General features: G+C 51.6%; 1 protein-coding gene across 3 annotated transcripts in view; it reads right to left on the reverse strand.

The window, feature by feature from the left end:
- Nucleotides 1–5,836: 5,836 nt before the first annotated feature.
- Nucleotides 5,837–19,535, reverse strand: part of GOLGA3 (golgin A3) — a 44,928-nt gene continuing 31,229 nt past the window's right edge. For all 3 annotated transcript variants that reach the window (XM_027125197.1, XM_027125196.1, XM_027125195.1), the window contains exons 16-24: nt 17,887–18,030; nt 17,041–17,238; nt 16,056–16,172; nt 14,030–14,169; nt 13,145–13,277; nt 12,800–12,922; nt 11,276–11,440; nt 9,733–9,896; nt 5,837–9,215 (exon numbers count right to left, since the gene is read on the reverse strand). In XM_027125197.1, the coding sequence (XP_026980998.1) occupies nt 8,999–9,215; nt 9,733–9,896; nt 11,276–11,440; nt 12,800–12,922; nt 13,145–13,277; nt 14,030–14,169; nt 16,056–16,172; nt 17,041–17,238; nt 17,887–18,030 (1,401 nt within the window). In that variant the 3' untranslated portion in view covers nt 5,837–8,998. The remainder of the gene's footprint in view (nt 9,216–9,732; nt 9,897–11,275; nt 11,441–12,799; nt 12,923–13,144; nt 13,278–14,029; nt 14,170–16,055; nt 16,173–17,040; nt 17,239–17,886; nt 18,031–19,535) is intronic.

Below are 19,535 nucleotides of genomic sequence, written 5' to 3' on the forward strand. Positions count from 1 at the left end.
CATGCCGCGGAGCGTCTGGCCCCGTGAGCCATGGCTGCTGAGCCTGCGCTTCCGGAGCCTGTGCTTCACAACGGGAGAGGCTACAACAGTGAGAGGCCCGCGTACCGCAAAAAAAAAAAAAAAAAAGGAAGAGGGGCTTCCCTGGTGGTCCAGTGGGTGGGACTCCGCGCTCCCAGTGCAGGGGGCCCGGGTTCAATCCCTGGTCAGGGAACTAGATCCCACAGGCATGCCGCAACTAAGAGCCCGCATGCGGCAACTAAAAAAAGATCCCGTGTGCCACAAGTGAGATCCAGCGCAACCTAAATAAATAAAAAGGAAGAGCAAGCACCATGTTAGAATGAAATCTTACCATTTGTTGTTTTTAACTTCTAAGTACCTGGGAACAGACCTCAGTCCCCAGCTGCTCCCCAGTCTTGACCTTTCTGTGAATCTGTGCCACTGTGCAGTGATGAGTGCCAGGCCCTGGGCAGACCTTCCCTGCCTGCTGGGTAACTGTAGGTGGATTCTTTCATCTCCCTGTGCTGCAGTTTTCTCAGGGATAACATGGGATAACTGCCCCTGTCTCAGAGATGAGGATTAATATGTGCCAGGCTCTTGCTACAGAGCAAGGTGAGGACTTCATAAACGTTAGCTGTTATTACCACTTCTTTCATACTTCAAAAAACATAAAAGTTGTATATATATACATGCCTTTCAAGGATAGCAGGGTCAGCCCCCATCATGAGGGATTTTGTTATAGTAATCATAAATCCCAGGAATTCAGAGCACAGGGGACTGATTTGAGAGATTGTGTATTGCGATAGAGGCCGTTGCCAGTAGCATCCATCCTCTTGATAACAGAAAGTCCCAGCTGGAGCTGGACACACTGCTACAAACACACATCCTGTGGCCTGGTGACTTAGTGGAGGCAACAGACGGTGTACACAGCTAGTGAGTGACACCCGTGAACGAGGGTGTGCGATGTGCCTTCCACCTGGGAAAATGCAGACAGTAACAAGTGGAACCTGGAGCAGCTGTCCGAGGCCACAGATGGGACTGGAGGTTAGAAGGCACTTGTGTCCTCGGCACCAGAAGCTGCCCTCATCAGTCCTGTTTTTCTGCTTCGGCTGTTACACGAAAGAGAAACCTCTCTCATTTAAGCCATTGAATTTCGGGGTCTCATAGCCTTTACCAGCCTAACCAGTATCTTAATACCACGATTTTCTGTGGAATCCAGCTAACAATAGGTATGCTATTATGGCTGGATTCTCCTCACCACCATCTAATGCAGTCTACACTCCATTAAACAAGACTGGGATAAAAGCAGGGGTGGGGGGAAACACAATTCCACTATTAAGAAGCCAACCCTACAGGTGGCCAAGAAGCACATGAAAGGATGCTCAACATCACTAATCATTAGAGAAATGCAAATCAAAACTACAATGAGGTGTCACCTCACACCAGTTAGAATGGGCATCATCAGAAAACCTACAAACACAAATGCCGGAGAGGGTGTGGAGAAAAGGGAACCCTCTTGCACTGTTGGTGGGAATATAAATTGGCGCAGCCACTATGGAGAACAGTATGGAGGTTCCTTAAAAAAGTAAAAACAATTACCCTATGAACCACCAATCCCACTACTGGGCATATACCCAGAGAAAACCACAATTGAAAAAGACACATGCACCCCAATGTTCATTGCAGCTCTATTTACAATAGCCAGGTCATGGAAGCAACATAAATGCCCATCAACAGAGAAATGCATAAAGAAGATGTGGCACATATATGCAATGGAGTATTACTCAGCCATAAAAAGGAACGAAATTGGGTCATTTGCAGAGACGTGGATGGACCTAGAGACTGTCATACAGAGTGAAGTAAGTCAGAAAGAGAAAAATATTGTATATTAAAGTATATATGTGGAATCTAGAAAAATGGTATAGATGTATTTGCAAAGCAGAAATAGAGACACAGACGTAGAGAACAAGGGGAAAGCAGGGGTATGTGATGAACTGGGAGATTGGGATTGACACATATACACTATTGATACTACGTATAAAATAGATAACTAATGAGAACCTACTGTATAGCACAGGGAACCTGACTCAGTGCTCTGTGGTGACCTAAATGGGAAGGAAATCCAAAGAAGAGGGGATATATGTGCATATATAGCTGATTCACTTTGCTGTACAGCAGAAACTAACACAACATTGTAAAGCAACTCTACTCCAATAAAAATAATAATAAAAAAAGCAGCCAACCCTATACTGGCCACTATTCACCTGTGAGGTAGAAATGAGAGAATTTGAGATGTAAACCCCTGCAGGTAGAAGTGGATTTCCACGAATGAAGAGGAATTAAGTTTAGGGGAACTGATGGTCTTTTGGGAAAGGAGCAGGTTTAACCTAATTGCTGATTGCAGTCGGTCTCCTAACTTCACTCCTGATCCCAGATCACGAGAGGGCCAGGGTCCGAGCCAGCCCCGGAGACTGAGGGGGGAGGTCTACTTTCACATGTATTGTGAATAGCCTTCAATGAGAGGAGGAAAAATGTGTATGCTGTTACACATGGCGGGGGTCTGGTCAGGAAAGCAGCCCATCCCAGGTGATTCAAGAGGGGAAGTGCAGCCCTACGAGTGACGAGGGACGGCCACAGCAGGAAGCCACCGAGATCCTCGGAGCCCTGAGATGGCAAAGATGCAGCCACTGAGGAAGCTGCAGTGGCAAGGGAGCCTGGACATTTCATTTGCAGATTAGCAAAGGGATTATTTTACACAAAGCTGTCAGGATCTTGCAGAATTTTAAGAGATCTTGAAGGGTATTTATTCCTAATTCATGAGTGCTCTGTGAGCAGTGTTTTGTTGTGGTACTATATGTAGCCACCATTTCTACACCAAATTAGCGCGGAAGGAAACCCAGTTGGTGTTTGTTTACATGTCTTTCAGTTACTGAACTAGGCTAACTGAGGCTCATTGTCAATGAAATCCACCTGCTGAGTGTTCCCCATGCCCCTGATGCCCTGTAATCTAATAGGAGAAACAGGGACTCTCCAGAAATAACATTGCTGAAAAGAAACATGATGTAAAGTGGTATAAACTTATACCTATCTGTATAAACTTACACCTATCTGTAAGTGCACACAGGTTCAAGGGTCATTCGGGGTTGGGATCAGGGAAGGTTTTACGAAGCTGACCCAGGTCTGTTTTCTGCTCACTTGTCGCATCCCTAGGGGACAGTCTGCTGGGCCAGAGTCCCCTACCTGCGACAGCCCACACCCCTTCCCAGCTGCAATGACTGCACAGTGGGAGCGTCCCATGTGCCCCAGTGGGGTATTTACACCTGGGAATCACCAAACGCTGCGAATCAGGCTTCTTCCTCCTGCGGAGCTGCTCTTAGATAGCTCTAGGAACAGTGAGCGCCAGCCCAACTCAGACACGTGCTCAGTGAGCAGCGACAAGGCAGGGGCAGCTCAGGGCAAGTGAAGCGGGCAAGACGTCCGGGCAAGGCCAGGGCACTCCTGGCCTGTCGTGGGCACGCGGACTGGCCAGGAGAGGCCGAGTCACATCGCAGGAACAGGTCACCCCAGTCTCCAGAGGCTTGAGCGGACAGGTTCATCGCTTGCCCCCATCTGCCGGCCCTTGTGGGTCAGCTGCTGGCACTGTTCCTCAGGTAGGTGCTCACGCTGACCAGAGCACCGGCCGAGGACAAGGCTGTCGCCATGCGGGAGGGCTTCGCAGCAGCCGGTCAATGCCGTGCACCATCTCACCAGCTTGAGGAGCTGTGCCTGCTGCCCCATGGCGCACATCTACGTCCCGGGCGAGTGCTGGCGGGGCCTGCAGAGCCCACCCAGTGCACGCGGACCAGCTAAGAAGGGAAGCCAGAGAGGCTGCTCCTGGCCAGATGGTAGCGGGCTGGGAGGCTGGGCCATGTGCGCGGCACTCGGGCCACTGGAAGGCTTGGGCAGCAGCGGGAGGACGACGACCCTGAAGGCTGGACAGCGTTAAGGGGCTGCCTCCACAGCTAAGCCAGGCTCCGGCTGATGCGGAGAAAGGCGGGGCACGGAACAGAGACAGGGAAGAAGCCGTGGGCCAGGCTGGGCCGGCGAGAACGGTGCCGAGGGTGGGAAACCCTGAGGTTTAGAGACCAGGGGACTGTATCACGATCAGAGTCGGTCAAAGGAAGGGACTCTTTTCTGGATGGAAATGAGGCGTTCCAGCTTTCAACACACCAAGGCTTAAGCACCGGGAAAATCGCTCCGCAATGTCCATCAGGTCTTTAGAAATGCACACGGAAAGCTCACAGACGAAACAAAGGCCCCGAGGCCCCAGGAGCCGAGAATTACCCCCGAGTGCTGCCTCTCCAGCAAGTGCCAGACCAGGCGAAGGAGGGCCGAGCGCGCAAACCTCGAGGTGCTTCCGGCCCGAGCCAGAAGCACGCTGTTCGGGAGGGGGTGCCCACTCCGCCTGGAGATGGGCTGGCGCGCAGGAGCGCCGCCCTCCGCACCCCACCGAACAGGCAGACAAAGGGGTCAGCAGCCCAGTGTCACATCTCCCGTGTTTCCAGGAAAAAGTCATTGCCAAAGAATGCTTCTTACGAGAACCCGCAACACTCTTCGTGACGTGAAAGCTAGCATGAAGGCAAGCAGAAGGATTCCAATAAATGCTGCTTCTGGGGCGGGCAGTTACTGATTGCTAAGAACTCCTCCTCATTTAGGGAAAGGCTCGGAGACTCTCCCAACAGCTAGCACGCTTGTCTACCACACTGGACGTCGGTGCCATAAAGAATCCTACTTCTGTCCCCACCTAGCCGGCTGCAGGACGGATGAGACCGCGTGACCGGAAGGGCTGAGACCAAGTCCTCGGGCCACACTCAGTGCGCACTGCTGCCCATACTCGCACCCCCTCTGAGCCAGGGAGCAGCTGCCCGGGAGTCTGCACCTGGACCACTCCGGTAGCACCCACTGCACTACCGTCAAGAGGATGCAGCACGGAACAGCTATCCGACGGAGAGACGACTTAAAAATAAACCCATCAACTCGTTAGTTTAGCGCCTGCAGGTGTTTAGAAGCTTTACAGGAAAAGGAAAAAGTTCCGATACATATAATCACCCTCTTCATGATTACTGTAGGAAAGGAAATTTGCATCCTCAGTACTTCAGGAAGTTAAGGCCACGAAAGGCGGCGGTCAGAGCATCTTCATTTAGGTCTGGGTGGTACACGTAATACCTGACCCTTGGTTATAGAAGCTCACGAGGTGGGGAAACAAGAAAACATGTGTCCAACCCACCACAAAATCGAATTCTGTGACCACTGGTTTACTGCTCCTTTTCTGTACGTTTTTTACCATGCTGGTTAAGTGATAACATTTAACTGAAGAATCTACATCCGGTCTACTCTCGCTGATCAAAAATGAAGTATGGATGAAGAAGGCGGGTGAGACTGGGGAGCCACAAGATTGCAACTCGGAGTCACGGTCCCACTGCTGCAGGCGAGGGACAGTCAGTGGAGGCTGGGGGCTGGACGACACCGGAAGCACGCGTGCAGTGCGTCCGCACCCTCAGGAGCGGTTCCCCGTGAAGGAGCGTTACTCCTGTGAACGCTTCCCACCTCCGTACTTACTGGCGTGTGGTAACAAGTGAAGTGCGGGTGAAGAAGGAAGCAACACGGCGAGACGCTACGCTCCTGCTGTGGTCAACAGCAGCCACAAGGAGTTAGACTTCACGACCATCTGAAACTCTGGCAGAACAATAAAATTTTCTTCAGTTATCTGAACAGAGTTGGTAACAACATGAGATAAAAGTTACTCCCAGTTATGAAAAAATATATATATGAAAATGAAAGCACCCCAAGGAAATATAAAAATCTTTAACAAAAAATAGTTTATTGCACAAAATTCAAGGAATTCCCAAGCACACTTAAATTTATAAAAAATCAACATGCTTTTTAAGTTACAATTCATTGTGCATGGTGACACTTTTCCCCTGAATAGCCCCAACCTGAGGACTCCCTTTTAACGAGGAAATTTTTATTAAACATGAATAACTTAAAACCACCGAGTTTTCTAGATCCTCTGAAGCATTCCTGTCAAGGATCCTATTGTAACCTGAGACCACCATACACTGAGAGGCGCCCTGCGGGGAGTGAGTGAACTTGAGTGAGGCTCTGAGAAGACTCTCACAAGCCCCGCCCTGTGCACATCACGGCCCTTGGGGATGCTCCAGGACAGTTCTCTTTCAGATCCGCTGGTCCCTTTCACTACTGGCAATCTTTACACGCGACATTTAATTTTCGTTAAAAAAATACTCAGAAAAGTAGGAATATATGTCACGGTGCCCTTGCAGGCCCATGGCTTTTGCAGTATCCCTATACCAAGAAAAGTCTTTAAACCGAGGAGCAGTTGAATGAGAATTTTCCTAATGCAGCATTCCACAGGCTGTCTTCCTCGAGGCCCACCCTGGCACCTGGACCCCAGGCCAGAGTGTGAGCCAGTTTCACATCTCATCAAAGACACTGCCTGTTACAGCTTCCAAATAGTAGAACAAAGGCATGTAAGTCTAAAAGATCCGTGGCATCTATCTGATGTGTACCGTGGAAAAATCAACAACAACCACTCACAGTAAGTTATTTTAGGAGCATAAGAAAATCAAGTCATAACATCACGAAGTGTCCAAGCTGACATGCTCTCCAGTGAGGACACGAGGGTGAACAACATACACAAATACAGCGCAACAGCAAACGTGTTTCTACACGTGCTCCAGAGTGGACTGCTGTTTTCCATGAGGAAGTTCCTAATTCCCACTTCTGCCCACAGTGGAAGAATATTTCCAATGCTGCTCCCTAAAGAATCAAGCTCTGGGAGACAGGAGCGCCAGTAAAGCCCCTCAGAGAAAAAACCCGCAGCAAACGAAGAGCAGGCGATTCAGTCCAACGTCCCCCTTCAGGGTGATTTGTTAAGGAAGCCCGGACACAAGGGCCCCTGGTCGGGAACTACAGGCCAGACGTGACAGCACGAGGGGCACACACAGGACATGGGAGGGGGGCAGCCTGAGCGCTCAGGCCAGAGGCAGGCCGGGCACGCACAGAACTAGAGGATGAAGCTGGCACAGGATGACAGCAGGAGCCCAGACGAGGCACTGCTGCTAAAGGCGCGCGCACGCGCACGTACACGCGCACGTACACATGCACACGCACACACGCGCAGACGCACGTACACACACAGAGGTGACTCGACAAAGGAAAAAGGGGTGGGGAACAGAGATTGCTTTCTCTTGATGGATATACTCAGGATTCCTTTATCCTTTCCTAAGGAAGATACACTGTGATTTTCTGGAAGACCTCAGCAAGGAGAGAGAAAGCGGCTCTAAAATTAAAACAAAAGATATCGCAGCCAAAATAAATAAGAACATAAATTACCATTTTTCTTTTCCAATGGTACAAAAACAATTTTGTCAAAAACAATTTCCAACTTAAAATGAAGAGCAGAATAAAGTTTTCAAGTATAATTTCCAAGATTAACCCTGTACAAATGATATACATATTTTAGACGTTCCAATACTTGCTGGGGAATTTTTTTAAACACTAAACATCTTTGTGATTAATGTTACTTTAATATTATCAATTAACCTTCTAACAGCATATTGTGAGAGAACAAAAGCAGGTTAAAAACACCACGCTGTCTTCTCCACAAGAGAGACCCAGGTGATGCGGTGATACGAGCATGTCTGGCCTGATCAGTAACACCGCACACTTCATCTTCAGACCAGCCGACCTGCACAGGGGGCCACACAGACCCGTTCTCTCTCTCTTCTCTAACTTGGAACAATAAACATTATTTTAGATCATCTTAGCAAACTAGGGGCAAGCTTACAAACCTCGAGTCTCACAGTCACTCTAGGCGGGACCTCGCACACTTGGGGTGTCTGATTTCAGGTAAACCTCGGGAGACCCTCTCATGCTGACCTGCCCCTTTCGCAGCTTTCCAGATGAGAGGGTCAAGGGCCTTCTCCCCCTTCTGAAGGGTGTCACCACACAGAGGCCAGCATATCTCTTGACGACCACACAGGCGCTGGTGGACGTTGCCACACAGGGCAAAGTGCTCCCTGGTCTGGAGCCCACGGAAGCCCTGGCCCTGCCCCTCCTCCTTGCTCCCCCCCCACCTCTTGAGGCCTCTCCCCATGCCTCATGCATCAGGTCAGCGTGTGCTGACCGTGGTGTCTATGTGGGCGTCCTGGTGGCCATCAGGCCTGCCCGGGGGGTGGCCAAGGTGAGCGAGGCCATGCAGGGCCAGGGGTCAAACAGGTGGGCATTGTGCACTCATGGCAAGGAAAGACCCTCAAAATTAAGTGAAACTAAAATAACAAAGAACTTCTGCCTAAGAATATTTGGCTTTAGAAGGTAAATAAAATAATTACATTTCTTAAAACATAATTTTCTGACATTCCTAAATCCTACACATACGTTACTTCCTAACTGCAGATTTTCAAAAGGCAATCAATAAAAAGACAATTCGGGTCATTCTTAAATAATACGAGCATATACTTTTTAAAGATTAGATGATGATTTCCGGTATTTATATATACGTTCTACGGAGAGATGGCTATTGAAAACAAAACAAAATAAAATAAAAACCAAAGGTGCAAACGAGGTCTCACTCCTGCAGGGAGGAAAGCTCTTTCTGAATCAGACAGGAAAGTGAGAAGCCGGACGCAGCCACGCAACGCCTCCGCCAGCGGCCGTCCGAGAGCAGCGTCTACGGTCAGGCCTAAGATGCCTCCTTCCGCAGATAACCCTTCAGACACATGCAAAATGTCTCGCTGAGCCCTAGATTAGGTTTTTAAGATTTGGTCACTTCGTGGGAAAAGCTGGCTGCGACCTGCAAATGACTGTCATCGATTCTCGACTCTCGCTTTGTTATTTCACTCCTTGTAACGGCCAATGCAAAACTTAACTTCCATCTCTTAGAAAGACAATAGAGCATACAGTCAAATAAATAACACGGAGGAGAGAGCATTCCTGCAGTCAGCTACAAACACTCGGGGTGGGGATGCTCGGCGGTCACCGCTCCAAAGTGCTCTCTCGTGGCCCCGCTCTGCCCGTGTTGCTCCGTGTCTCCTCTGGGGTTGGCGTGATCGCCCAGGCGGGAGGGGCTGGCGGGGTCCCCCTGCGTCCACGAGGACAACGACTGGTGCACAGTGACCGCATGAGCCTCCATCTGGCGCTGCAGGCTGTCCATCTCCTGCCTGGGGAGACAGGGGAGGTGCGCGGTCAGACGACAGCCGGGGGCGCTGTCCCCCCCAGAGACAGCTGGCCACCTCGGACCCGGCCCTGACGGCAGGTCGCTCACGCACACCCTCGGGGGCCCGTCGAGCCTCTCTCCTGGAACAGCATGGAAGAGACTCTGGCCATTTTCCTGTGCACCACACAGAGGCCGACAGGCCGATTGGGGAGAACGTGGGAAACACAGAGCCGAGGGTCTGTCCTGCAGGGCGTCCGCTCACAGGGCCAGAGCCACACCTGCCCTTGCCTCAGACACGGGCCTCCCACTGCCTGGTGTGCAGGGTCATTTAGCCCCGGTCAGCTCCCACCTTGGAGATGGAGGGAGAGGCACGGGACCAGCCCACCGCCAAGAGACGCTACGGAGCCGCTCGCCAAGCGAGCGCACCACGGTGCGGTGCTGGCAACAGGGAAGATTCTTCCAACTGAGACCTGCAGCTTATTTGTAAAGACTACGAGACGGAACCCAGAGCAGAGTCATACTTGAGTTGCTGCAGGCAGCTGTTGAGGTTCTTGAGGGGCTCCTTGCTCACGGCAGGCGGGGGCCGCAGCAGCTCCTCCAAAAGCGAGGCTGGCACGGGGCAGTCAGGGATCTTCACCGGCGTCACGGGGCTGGAAGAGCTGGCTTCTCCCTTCGGCTCCTTTCTCTGTTTTTAAAAGCACACGGTTAGGTGCTTCCCCAGTGGCACAGTGATTAAGAATCCGCCTGCCAATGCAGGGGACACGGGTTCGAGCCCTGGTCCGGGAAGATCCCACATGCCACGGAGCAACTAAGCCTGTGCACCACAACTACTGAGCCTGCGCTCTAGAGCCCACAAGCCACAACTACCGAGCCCATGTACCACAACTACTGAAGCCCATGAGCCACATCTACTGAGCCTGCACGCCACAACTATTGAGCCTGCACTCTAGAGTCTGCGAGCCACAACTACTGAGCCCGCGTGCCACAACTACTGAAGCCAGCACACCTAGAGCCCGTGCTCCGCAACAAGAGAAACCACCGCAATAAGAAGCCCGCGCGCTGCAACGAAGAGTAGCCCCCGCTCACCGGAAACTAGAGAAAGCCCGCGCAGCAACGAAGACCCAACATGGCCAAAATAAATAAATAAAATAAAAAATGAATAAATTTATTAAAAAAGAAAAAAAACACACAGTTAGCTCTCCCACTCGGAGGCTGACGCCCCTGCCCCTTCCCCGAGGGTCTCCGCCATCACACGTGGTCTTCGAGGTGCCTCCCCAGCTCCCCTTGGGCCTCTGGGGAAGCACTTTCCACTCGTTCTAAATCGGCAGAGCTGGCAGCCACGGGGGTTCAAGAAATGTTGGCTGAATAGAAAACCTTCTTCCTAAGGCATGAAGCAACACTACAATCCTGGCTCCTCAGGAGGCCGGAGCTGCCGAGAGCCCCCTAAATGAGAGCTCATGGTGGGAGCTTTCCAGAGAGACCATGGCCTTGCCTCTGAGTTTCCCTAAGAAATTAAGTCAATTTTCCAAGTCATAAGACTCCCCTTCCTAGGACTTCAAATTTTTTCCACAGATAAACAAACCGTGCTAAATAAACCTCTGAATCTAAGCGACTTCTTTGCACCTGCAAAATATTTACACAGACTGGTAGAAAAACAGACGGTGGGTAAACAGATAACCTGAACAGAGCTCATGACGGCTGCTTCGGGCTCCCCGGGCCCCTGAGCCTGTTCTGGCAGCTGTTGTGTCCCAGCTGGTCTCGCCTAGAGGCCCAGGGGCTCTTGTTAACACAAGCAAACCATGCCCTCATTTGCTTTATAAAGCATAGTACAATAAAATGGCATCTAAATTCATAGAAAGAGGCAAACACTCTGTTGGAAAAAGCTCTAAATTAAAAAGATTTGGCCTGTGGTCCAAGGAGAACATCCCATCGTCATCTATCTTCACACAACCGTCACTCAGTGTTGGTTAATGTAACTCTGTGACTGGCTGACCGACTGGAAAGCCTGCCAGCCTCCCGCCAGCATATCCCTGGAGCCCCACCAGCCGCCCGGTGGCCCAGTACCGTCTTGGCTGCTCCCCGCCGCAGGTCCAGCTTGAGCTGCTGGTTTTGCTGGAGCAGTGTCTTCATGTTGCTCTTCAGTTCCGACACTTTAGCTTGAAGCATGAATTTATCTTTCTGGGTCAGGGACAGATCTTCCCGTACCATCTCCAGCTCAGATTTAATATTCTAAAGAAAGTAAAAAAGTCATAGATTTTTAAAACTGAAAGGTCTTGGGCTTCCCTGGTGGCGCAGTGGTTAAGAATATGCCTGCCAATGCAGGGGACACGTGGTTCGAGCCCTGGTCCGGGAAGATCCCACATGCTGCAGAGCAACTAAGCCCGTGCACCACAACTACTGAGCCTGCGAGCCACAACTACTGAAGCCCGCGAGTCTAGAGCCTGTGTTCTGCAACCCACAACAGTGAGAAGCCCGCGCACCGCAATGAAGAGTAGCCCCGGGCTTCCCTGGTGGCGCAGTGGTTGAGAGTCCGCCTGCCGATGCAGGGGACACGGGTTCGTGCCCTGGTCCGGGAAGATCCCACATGCCGCGGAGCGGCTGCGCCCGTGAGCCATGGCCGCTGAGCCTGTGCGTCCGGAGCCTGTACTCCGCAACGGGAGAGGCCACAACAGTGAGAGGCCCGTGTACCGCAAAAAAGAAAAAAAAGAAAAAAAAAGAGTAGCCCCACCTCGCCACAACTAGAGAAAGCCCGCGCACAGCAACAAAGACCCAATGCAGCCAAAACTAAATAAACTAAATAATTTTTTTTAAAAAAGTGGTAAATGTATAACTCACGTTAGTTTAAAAAAAAACCTGAAAGGTCTTAAACACACTGCACAAATCTTAGTTCGTACATCACAATTCCAAGGGGCTGGAACTCTCAGCCTTCATGAGTCGCTCCCCTCCCCCTGCCACTCCTCTCCAAGGGTCTACACTGCGGAGAATCTGGTTACAGTCCTGTCCTCAACGTTCCCATCCACACTTCAGAGCCTCTACCGAGGGGCCGGTAACATTCCCATGTCCACATCTGACAGTGAACCCAACCCTTGTTTAAACTCCAAGATCAGCTACTAGAATAAGCCTAACTGTTCCTAAGACAGAATACAAGTCAGTTCTGGTTATCTCAAGCTGTCCACCTACAAGCAGGAATCCCAGTCAGAGTCACATTCCCGACCCTTTCCTCGAGCAGTCAAGACTGTGCCTGGATTTCTTCATAGAGAAGCTTATCACAGATTGGCGAATGGAACCGTCTCATTTTTTGGACTTAATGAGATCCCGTTTCTGGGACACACCGCACAGCTCAGCCCAGGGTGGGGCCCTGGGGCTCTGGTCTCTGCTCAGCGTCCCTCAGCTGCCTGACCTGGGCTTCTCTCTGAAATGGGATAATGTCTGCAGAACGGTTTGGTGGGAGCATTCAAGCCATTGAGAACTGCTGCTGCGCACCTAGCACGCTGCCTGGCACAGTCCAGGGAGGAGCTGCTGCAGTGCTGCCAGGGGCTCGTACACGCTCCATACACACCCCGTACACGCCCTGTACACACCGCGTACCTGCATTGACTGCTGTATCCCATCCAACTCCTGTTTACTCTGCCGCTCAGTCACGTCCAGCTGCTGCTTCAAGGACTGGATTTCTCTCTCTTTCTGATCCACCTCCCATTTGAGATTTTCCATCTAGAGAAGGGAAAAAGTCACACAACCAAAAGAATTTTAAAATGGCTTTCTTGCATTATAACATTGCTCTAACTATATCTCTGCGTATCATTTAATATCATACTTAGAAAAAATAAATATCCCTTTCCAAGAAGGCAGAGAATGAAGTGAAAGTGTCAACCAGCAGAGTCTAGCTCTGTAAGTCCTGTTAACTGGAGATGTAAAGCCGCCCCGGCGGGTCACCTCTTGGTTTCCTACAGGCTCTTTGCTCAGCTGCTCATCCAGCTGCTTCTGCAGGAGCTGGAGCTGGGTCCGGGCCTCTGCCAGCTCTGCCTGGAACTGTGCTATTTCCTGGGAATGTTTCCCCTCCTGAATCCTAGCATAAAAAACAAGGAAGAGTGAAATTACAGCGTTCTTCCAATTACCTTCCCACTCAAAAATGTTGTTAGTTGAACGTTACATGTCCTGGGTGGACACGCATCATGACAAAAACTCCCATACTGCTCACCCTGGGCAGGGACTGTTCTAGGAGCTCTGCAATGCACTAGCTCAACGAATCCTCACAACCCCCGGGGAGGGACGCTTTGTGAGCCCAGTTCACGGATTATGGTGGCAGGGACCGATGCACGTGCAGTGCCCAACACATGTGCCTGCACGGGTGCGAGCCAAGGCCACTCCAACGGGAGCCGTGCACCACAACGAAGGGAAGCCCGAGGGGAGCTGGGGAGGCGCCTCGAAGACCACGTGTGACGGTGGGGACCCTCAGGGAAGGGGCGGGGGCGTTAGCCTCTGAGTGGGAGAGCTGTGTGCCTTTTTTAAATAAATTTATTCATTGTTTATTTTTTTAAATTTATTTTTGTCTGCGCTGGGTCTTCTCTGAGAAGAGGGCTCAAGATCTCTTCTCAGAGAAGAACCAGCAGGGCACAGAGTGGGAGCACACGGCATCAAGGCCAAAGCTTCAGACGGAAGCTGCGGCATCCTGAGACAGCAATCGGTTCTCTCTCTCCTTCTCAGATCTGCCTGCAGAGTACTCAGCGATCTGCCAGGACACCGGGGCCCTGGTGCGCTGAAGGCACTAACTGGAGATGGAGGGGGTGGTGGCGCCCGGCCCCGCCCTCTCGCACTCACTGGAGCCCATCTGCCTCCGCCTGCAGCCTCTGCACCTCCCGCTCCTTGGCCTGCAGCTCCTTCTTCACCTCGCTCAGCTCTAAGGTGGCGGCCTTAAAATGGCGGCGGTTGTGCCCCGCTTCCCCCTGGGCGGCAGCAACCTGGGAAGAAGAACACAGCGTCATCGAGGACAGAGGCGCAGCCTCACAGGACGTGCCCGGGTTCGTGGAGGCCGCCGCCCAACCCCTTGCATCCTAGCTGCTCTTGCAGGCCTTCCTTCCAAAGCCTTCCAAGGTCCCCATCAAGGATGAAAGTACTGAACACACGCTTGGCCCTCAAGCATGCAACGTGGTAGCAGCACCTGCTGAGCGAACAAATGTGCCCAACTTTCTTGGTCTGAGCAGTGGTTACAGTCTTCCTCAAGTATATCTGCATGTTTCTCATTACATGCATTCACAATTCACGTATCTGGGAGGAACCCGCCTCTCCATCACATACCATCTAATAACTGTAAGAAAGCTATTGCTCGTCATCCATTAGGACGCAACTAGCTTTCTGCATAGTTAACGACAGTTTATCTCAAGGTTTCTGAGAAAACAAACAAATTCTCAGAACGTAACGAAATTTTCCATTTTCCTTTCCAACAGTTTAGTTTTCTTGTCTAATTGCACTAGCAAGCACTTCATTTCAAAGAAGTTTAGTAAAAATATTTATAGTATATTACAGATGAATATAGAAAGAACTCATACATGAATGGAAAAAAAAACTCCAACAGAAGACATTAGCCGTGGTTGTCACTAGGTAGAGATTCAAGATGATCTGTACTTTAATCTCCGTGCACACTAAAAATTTTTACTACGTGTACTATTTTTACAATCAAGACAATCAGACCAAACGCACTCAGAGGAATAAATAAGCATCATTTACAATTACTGCCCTTAAAAAAAGAAATCAAAGTGAAATATACATTATCCCTCCAGCACCTTTAGTTAAAAATCTCCTAGTTACGTCTTTAAGGTGAGAATAAAACTATTAAGTGATACCTGAGTACAGAGCAAAAGATAGGAAGGTGGGGATAGAAAAGTAGGGAGTGTTGCTGACTCAGTTCGGAACCACAAGACGTGCAGCAACTCCACGCAAGGATAAAATGTCAGCTGCAGGCGAGGCAACCGTGGGTCAAGAACAAGCCAATAATTGTTCACGTTAAAATATTCTTAACGTATCTTAAAACTAGTCCTACTTTAAAAGAATGTCTTACTGTCTCACCCAGGAAATAAAGAACTATCTCCTTCTATCTCTAGTGTACTTTCGTGGAGAAATTTTTAAAGAATGTGGCAAAGCCCAGGTCACATGCACCTACACACGCATGAATGCGCCAATGACAAACATGTTCTGAGCATCTGCTCTGTGCAGGCACTGGGGACATGAGGGTAAGCAAGCCGCAGACCTCGTCCCAGGAAGCTGACAGTCTAACAAGGAAAGAGCTTTACAGAAACCACAGACGAGGCATCATGACAGTAAAAATTTTCAAGTGCACGGCCTGAGGCCCACTCTAGCTCGCAGGGTGGCCAGGGCAGGGCCCTCTGCGGGATGAGCCACCTGATGCACTGGTGAACACATGAGCCAGGAAGACTGCTCCAAATGCAGAACATGGCCACGGGTCTCCAGAACCACCTATCTGGGTTGCATTTTTAACACAAATAAACATATACTACTCTGCAGTTTGCTTTTTAACTCCACACTACGTGCAGGGCATCTTTCCCCAGCAAAATACGTAGCTACGGAGCTCTGTGCACATATCTTAGAGCTGCACGACGGCACACACTCTTTCACTGATGAGCACAGGGAGGGGGCCCTCTCCAGCCTCGCTGTCGTCAACCCCATGACGATACCCTGTCCTTGGACACGTCAGTAAAGGTATTCACACGCTAAGTTCCTGGAAGGGAACTCATGTCAAGGGTACTAATACTCAGTTTTCAGACATTTAAAAATTACATTCCAGAGGCTCTATGAGGCTGCAATCTGGAGCCGGTTGGAAGACACACACCTGCTCCTTGAGGCTGTGCACCGTCACCCTTTCCTTCTGTAGCGCGGCCTGCAAGGCCTGGACGAGCTGCTTCATCTGGCGGTCCTCCTCCTCTTTGCGCTGCAAAACTGCCTGCACCTACAGCACGTTCCAGGAGTGGTAAGGAAGGAAGGACGTCAGATTTCCAAAGCCTGAAGAGCCCTGGGAACAAGCAGGGGCCACTCTGATCAGTGCCAATGGAGATGGAGGGGGTGGTGGCGCCCGGGGAGTCTAGTGTCACGGGGGCTCAAGACACCATGACATGTTGCCAACAAGGGTACAAGCCAGGAAAGGAGTGAGAATCCCATCTCTGGAGAACGCCGTGTGCAAAACCGAAATCTCAGATCACAGGAGTATCATCAATCATATGATCATATTCAAGCATCTCGTTAGGAACCCAAAAGATGCATATAAACCCAGGGTTATCAACGCAATCGCCTCCGTAGCAAGGCTGCCAGGGGCAGGAGTGGTGGGAACTAAGGAAGCGCTCTAAAATCTGGTGAATTCAAGGCATGGGCTGGGATGGGCTATTGAACACCATTTGAAGACTTCCCTGAAACGCCCAGAGGGGCTGCAGAGAGGAGGAGCTAACAACGGGGTCTGCAGGGAGAGCCCCGCTGGGATTTGAACCCCGGTGCTGAATCACAGGAGGCCCTCGGGTCAGAGTCCCTTACGCACAGCATGACTGCCTTGAGCTGGGAAAGGTCCCCTCTACCCTCCGGGAGTCACCCACCCACAAGGAACCTCATGGGCTGAGCCTAGTCCCTCCACAGCTCAGCTGCGGGGAGACACAGGCTCCCCGGATCCACCCCCGCCTCAGGGCTGGCAGAGGGGCTGCGACTCCAGCAGATTCTCTGGCCTTTACCCTGCAGGTGGCTGTGATGACCAAGTGCAGACCACACAGCCGAAGCCCTCGGAGGGCTGCCCCGCCTGCAGCAAGTCTCCTGCTGCAAAGGAGTTTCCATACCTGCAGGTTCAGCTGGACCAGGTCTGCTTCCCTCTTGGCTAAAGCTGTCTCTAAGATGCCGTTGTGTTCCCTCAGGGCCGCGCTGGACTGTCCAAGGCCCATAAGCTTCCCTCTCTCATGCTCTAAGTCCAGAGCCAACTTCTTATTCGACTCCTCAAGGCACTTTATCTTCCTCCTGAAGCCTCTGGACTCTTGCAGCTGAAACAAACCAAAGTCACCGTGACATCAGGGAGTTGCCCATTCTGGCTCATGGAGCGCTCGCACATCAGGAACTGAACAGCTAACACCACCAGCAAGAACGCACAGGCAAGCACTGCCCCAGACACGAGGGCCCTCGTCTCACAGCTGGGAAGGTTGCCGCGGCCACGCCCCTTCTCTCGTGGACCCACAGCCGACAGCCCAGCCCTCCCCCGGGGACCGTGGGTTTGCAGAGAAGCACACCCAGGGTCGGAGCCCAGGCGGGCCCGGACTGAGAGTGAGAGACAACTGTCAACGGTGCACGCAGCCCCGCAGCTCCCGACAGCCACCTTGGGACCCTGTGCAGAGCCCTAGGTGACACCACCACGCTGCTCGTGTGGCACCACCCAAAGCATGACCGTCTGGGACTGAGAGTTACGCGGAGTTCCTCTAAAGGGTCGAGCCCCTTTGAGCCGGGTGTCTCGTCTGCCACACCAGAGAGGCAGCGGGCACAGCGGGCCCCGCTGCAGCGCGTGCATGCGCGGCTCCAGCAGGGCGGGTGCTCAGAGACCCGGGCAAGCGGCCGACGGCCCCGGAAACGCAGGGCGGAGGCCGAGCGCCCGGCCAGCAGTACCGCCCTGCACATGGGGCCGCGCGGCGCCCGCCTACCTCGTCCTCCAGCTCCAGCACCTTCTCCCGCTGTTCCTCCAGCTGCTGGCTGGTCAGCGCGATGACCTCCTGCAGCTCCCCCTCCAGCATCCTCTTGCTGTGGCCCACAGCCTGCAGCTCCGCCTCCAGGGCCTGGACCCGCTCCTGAGGGCCGGGACGAAGGTGGGTTTGGTCACGGGTCCCAGCATGTAGCCCGGCTCAGACTGACCGCGCAAGGCTGCAACCAAGGTGATCGGCTCTCTGCAGTCTTCCCTCTCCCTTACAGGACGCAGTCAGCTACCGGGTAGCCACACAGTAATGACTCACAAACTCACTTTTTCACTTAATGCTTTGAAAACACAGAAAGATAAGAACTACCAATTACCGTCTGTGGCAACTAAGCTGCACCAGGCACGATGTAACCAATGCCACACGCGTGTGCACACACACGCGCTCACACACACACACAAATGCACACGCACACACACTCTTCCTGCTGCTGCTGTGGGGCAGGCGCTGATCTAAGCACCTCACAGGTGTCTCTCCACAGAGCTGTCCTAATGAGGGAGGCTCTACCATTTACCTCATTTCGGCCTCATTTTTTTTTTTTAATAAATTTATTTATTTTTGGCCGAGTTGGGTCTTCGTTGCTGCGCACGGGCTTTCTCTAGTTGCGGCGAGCGGGCTTCTCATTGCGTTGGCTTTCCTTGTTGAGGAGCACGGGCTCTAGGCACGTGGGCTTCAGTAGTTGTGGCACGTGGGCTCAGCAGTTGTGGCTCATGGACTCTAGAGTGCAGGCTCAGTAGTTGTGGCGCACGGGCTTAGTTGCTCTGCGGCATGTGGGATCTTCCCAGACCGGGGCATGAACCCGTGTCCCCTGCACTGGCAGGTGGATTCTCAACCACTGCGCCACCAGGGAAGCCCCATCGGCCTCATTTTTTTTTTTTTTTTGCCTTTTAGTTCATGCTGGAGTAGAGTTGATCAACAATGCCGTGTTAGTTTCGGGTGTGCGGCACAGTGACTCAGTTACATATGCCTGTGTCCATCCGTTTTCAGATTCTTTCCCATTAGGTTGTTACAGAGTATTGAGCAGAGCTCCCTGTGCTGCACAGTAGGCCCTTGTTGGTTCTCCTCGGCCTCCGTTTTACTGAGGATCAGCAAGGTGAGTGAGCTGCCTGAGACCCCACCGCACCAGGGCCGAAGCACAGGCTGAACCAGGATTTTGGCTCCCAGGCTGTGCTTCTGCCCAGCTGGCACCGGCTGTGCAGCAAGGGGGTGACAGACTGCATGGCAGTGACACCCACTGCTGGTACCATGTAAGTCAAAGAATTAAACAGTGAGAGATTTTAAAGTAAAAAGGAAATTGCAATTGAGTAAGTTCTCCCGCTCCCAATGTAAAAAGTAAGCATGTGACAGGGAATACTGAATTTATGTATTTTACAAGAGACCACGCTATGCTACAGTGTCCTCCAACTTACGAATTCTTAAACTGAGAGGAGAGAGGAACAAAGATGAGAAAAAAATACGATTACTAAGCATAAGGGAAATGACTCAAATCGGTGGGTGATAAACAAAACACAGAATTTTATACCCACTAGCCAAAGTAAAAGGAGGTGGTCAGATCCAGACTGCAGGGATCTGGGGACCAGGACACTCGTGACTGACAGAGT

This window comes from Aethalodelphis obliquidens, unplaced genomic scaffold (genome assembly GCF_003676395.1).
Source record: "Aethalodelphis obliquidens isolate GAN/ISIS:26980383/991018 unplaced genomic scaffold, ASM367639v1 scaffold28, whole genome shotgun sequence".
NCBI lineage: Eukaryota > Metazoa > Chordata > Mammalia > Artiodactyla > Delphinidae > Aethalodelphis > Aethalodelphis obliquidens.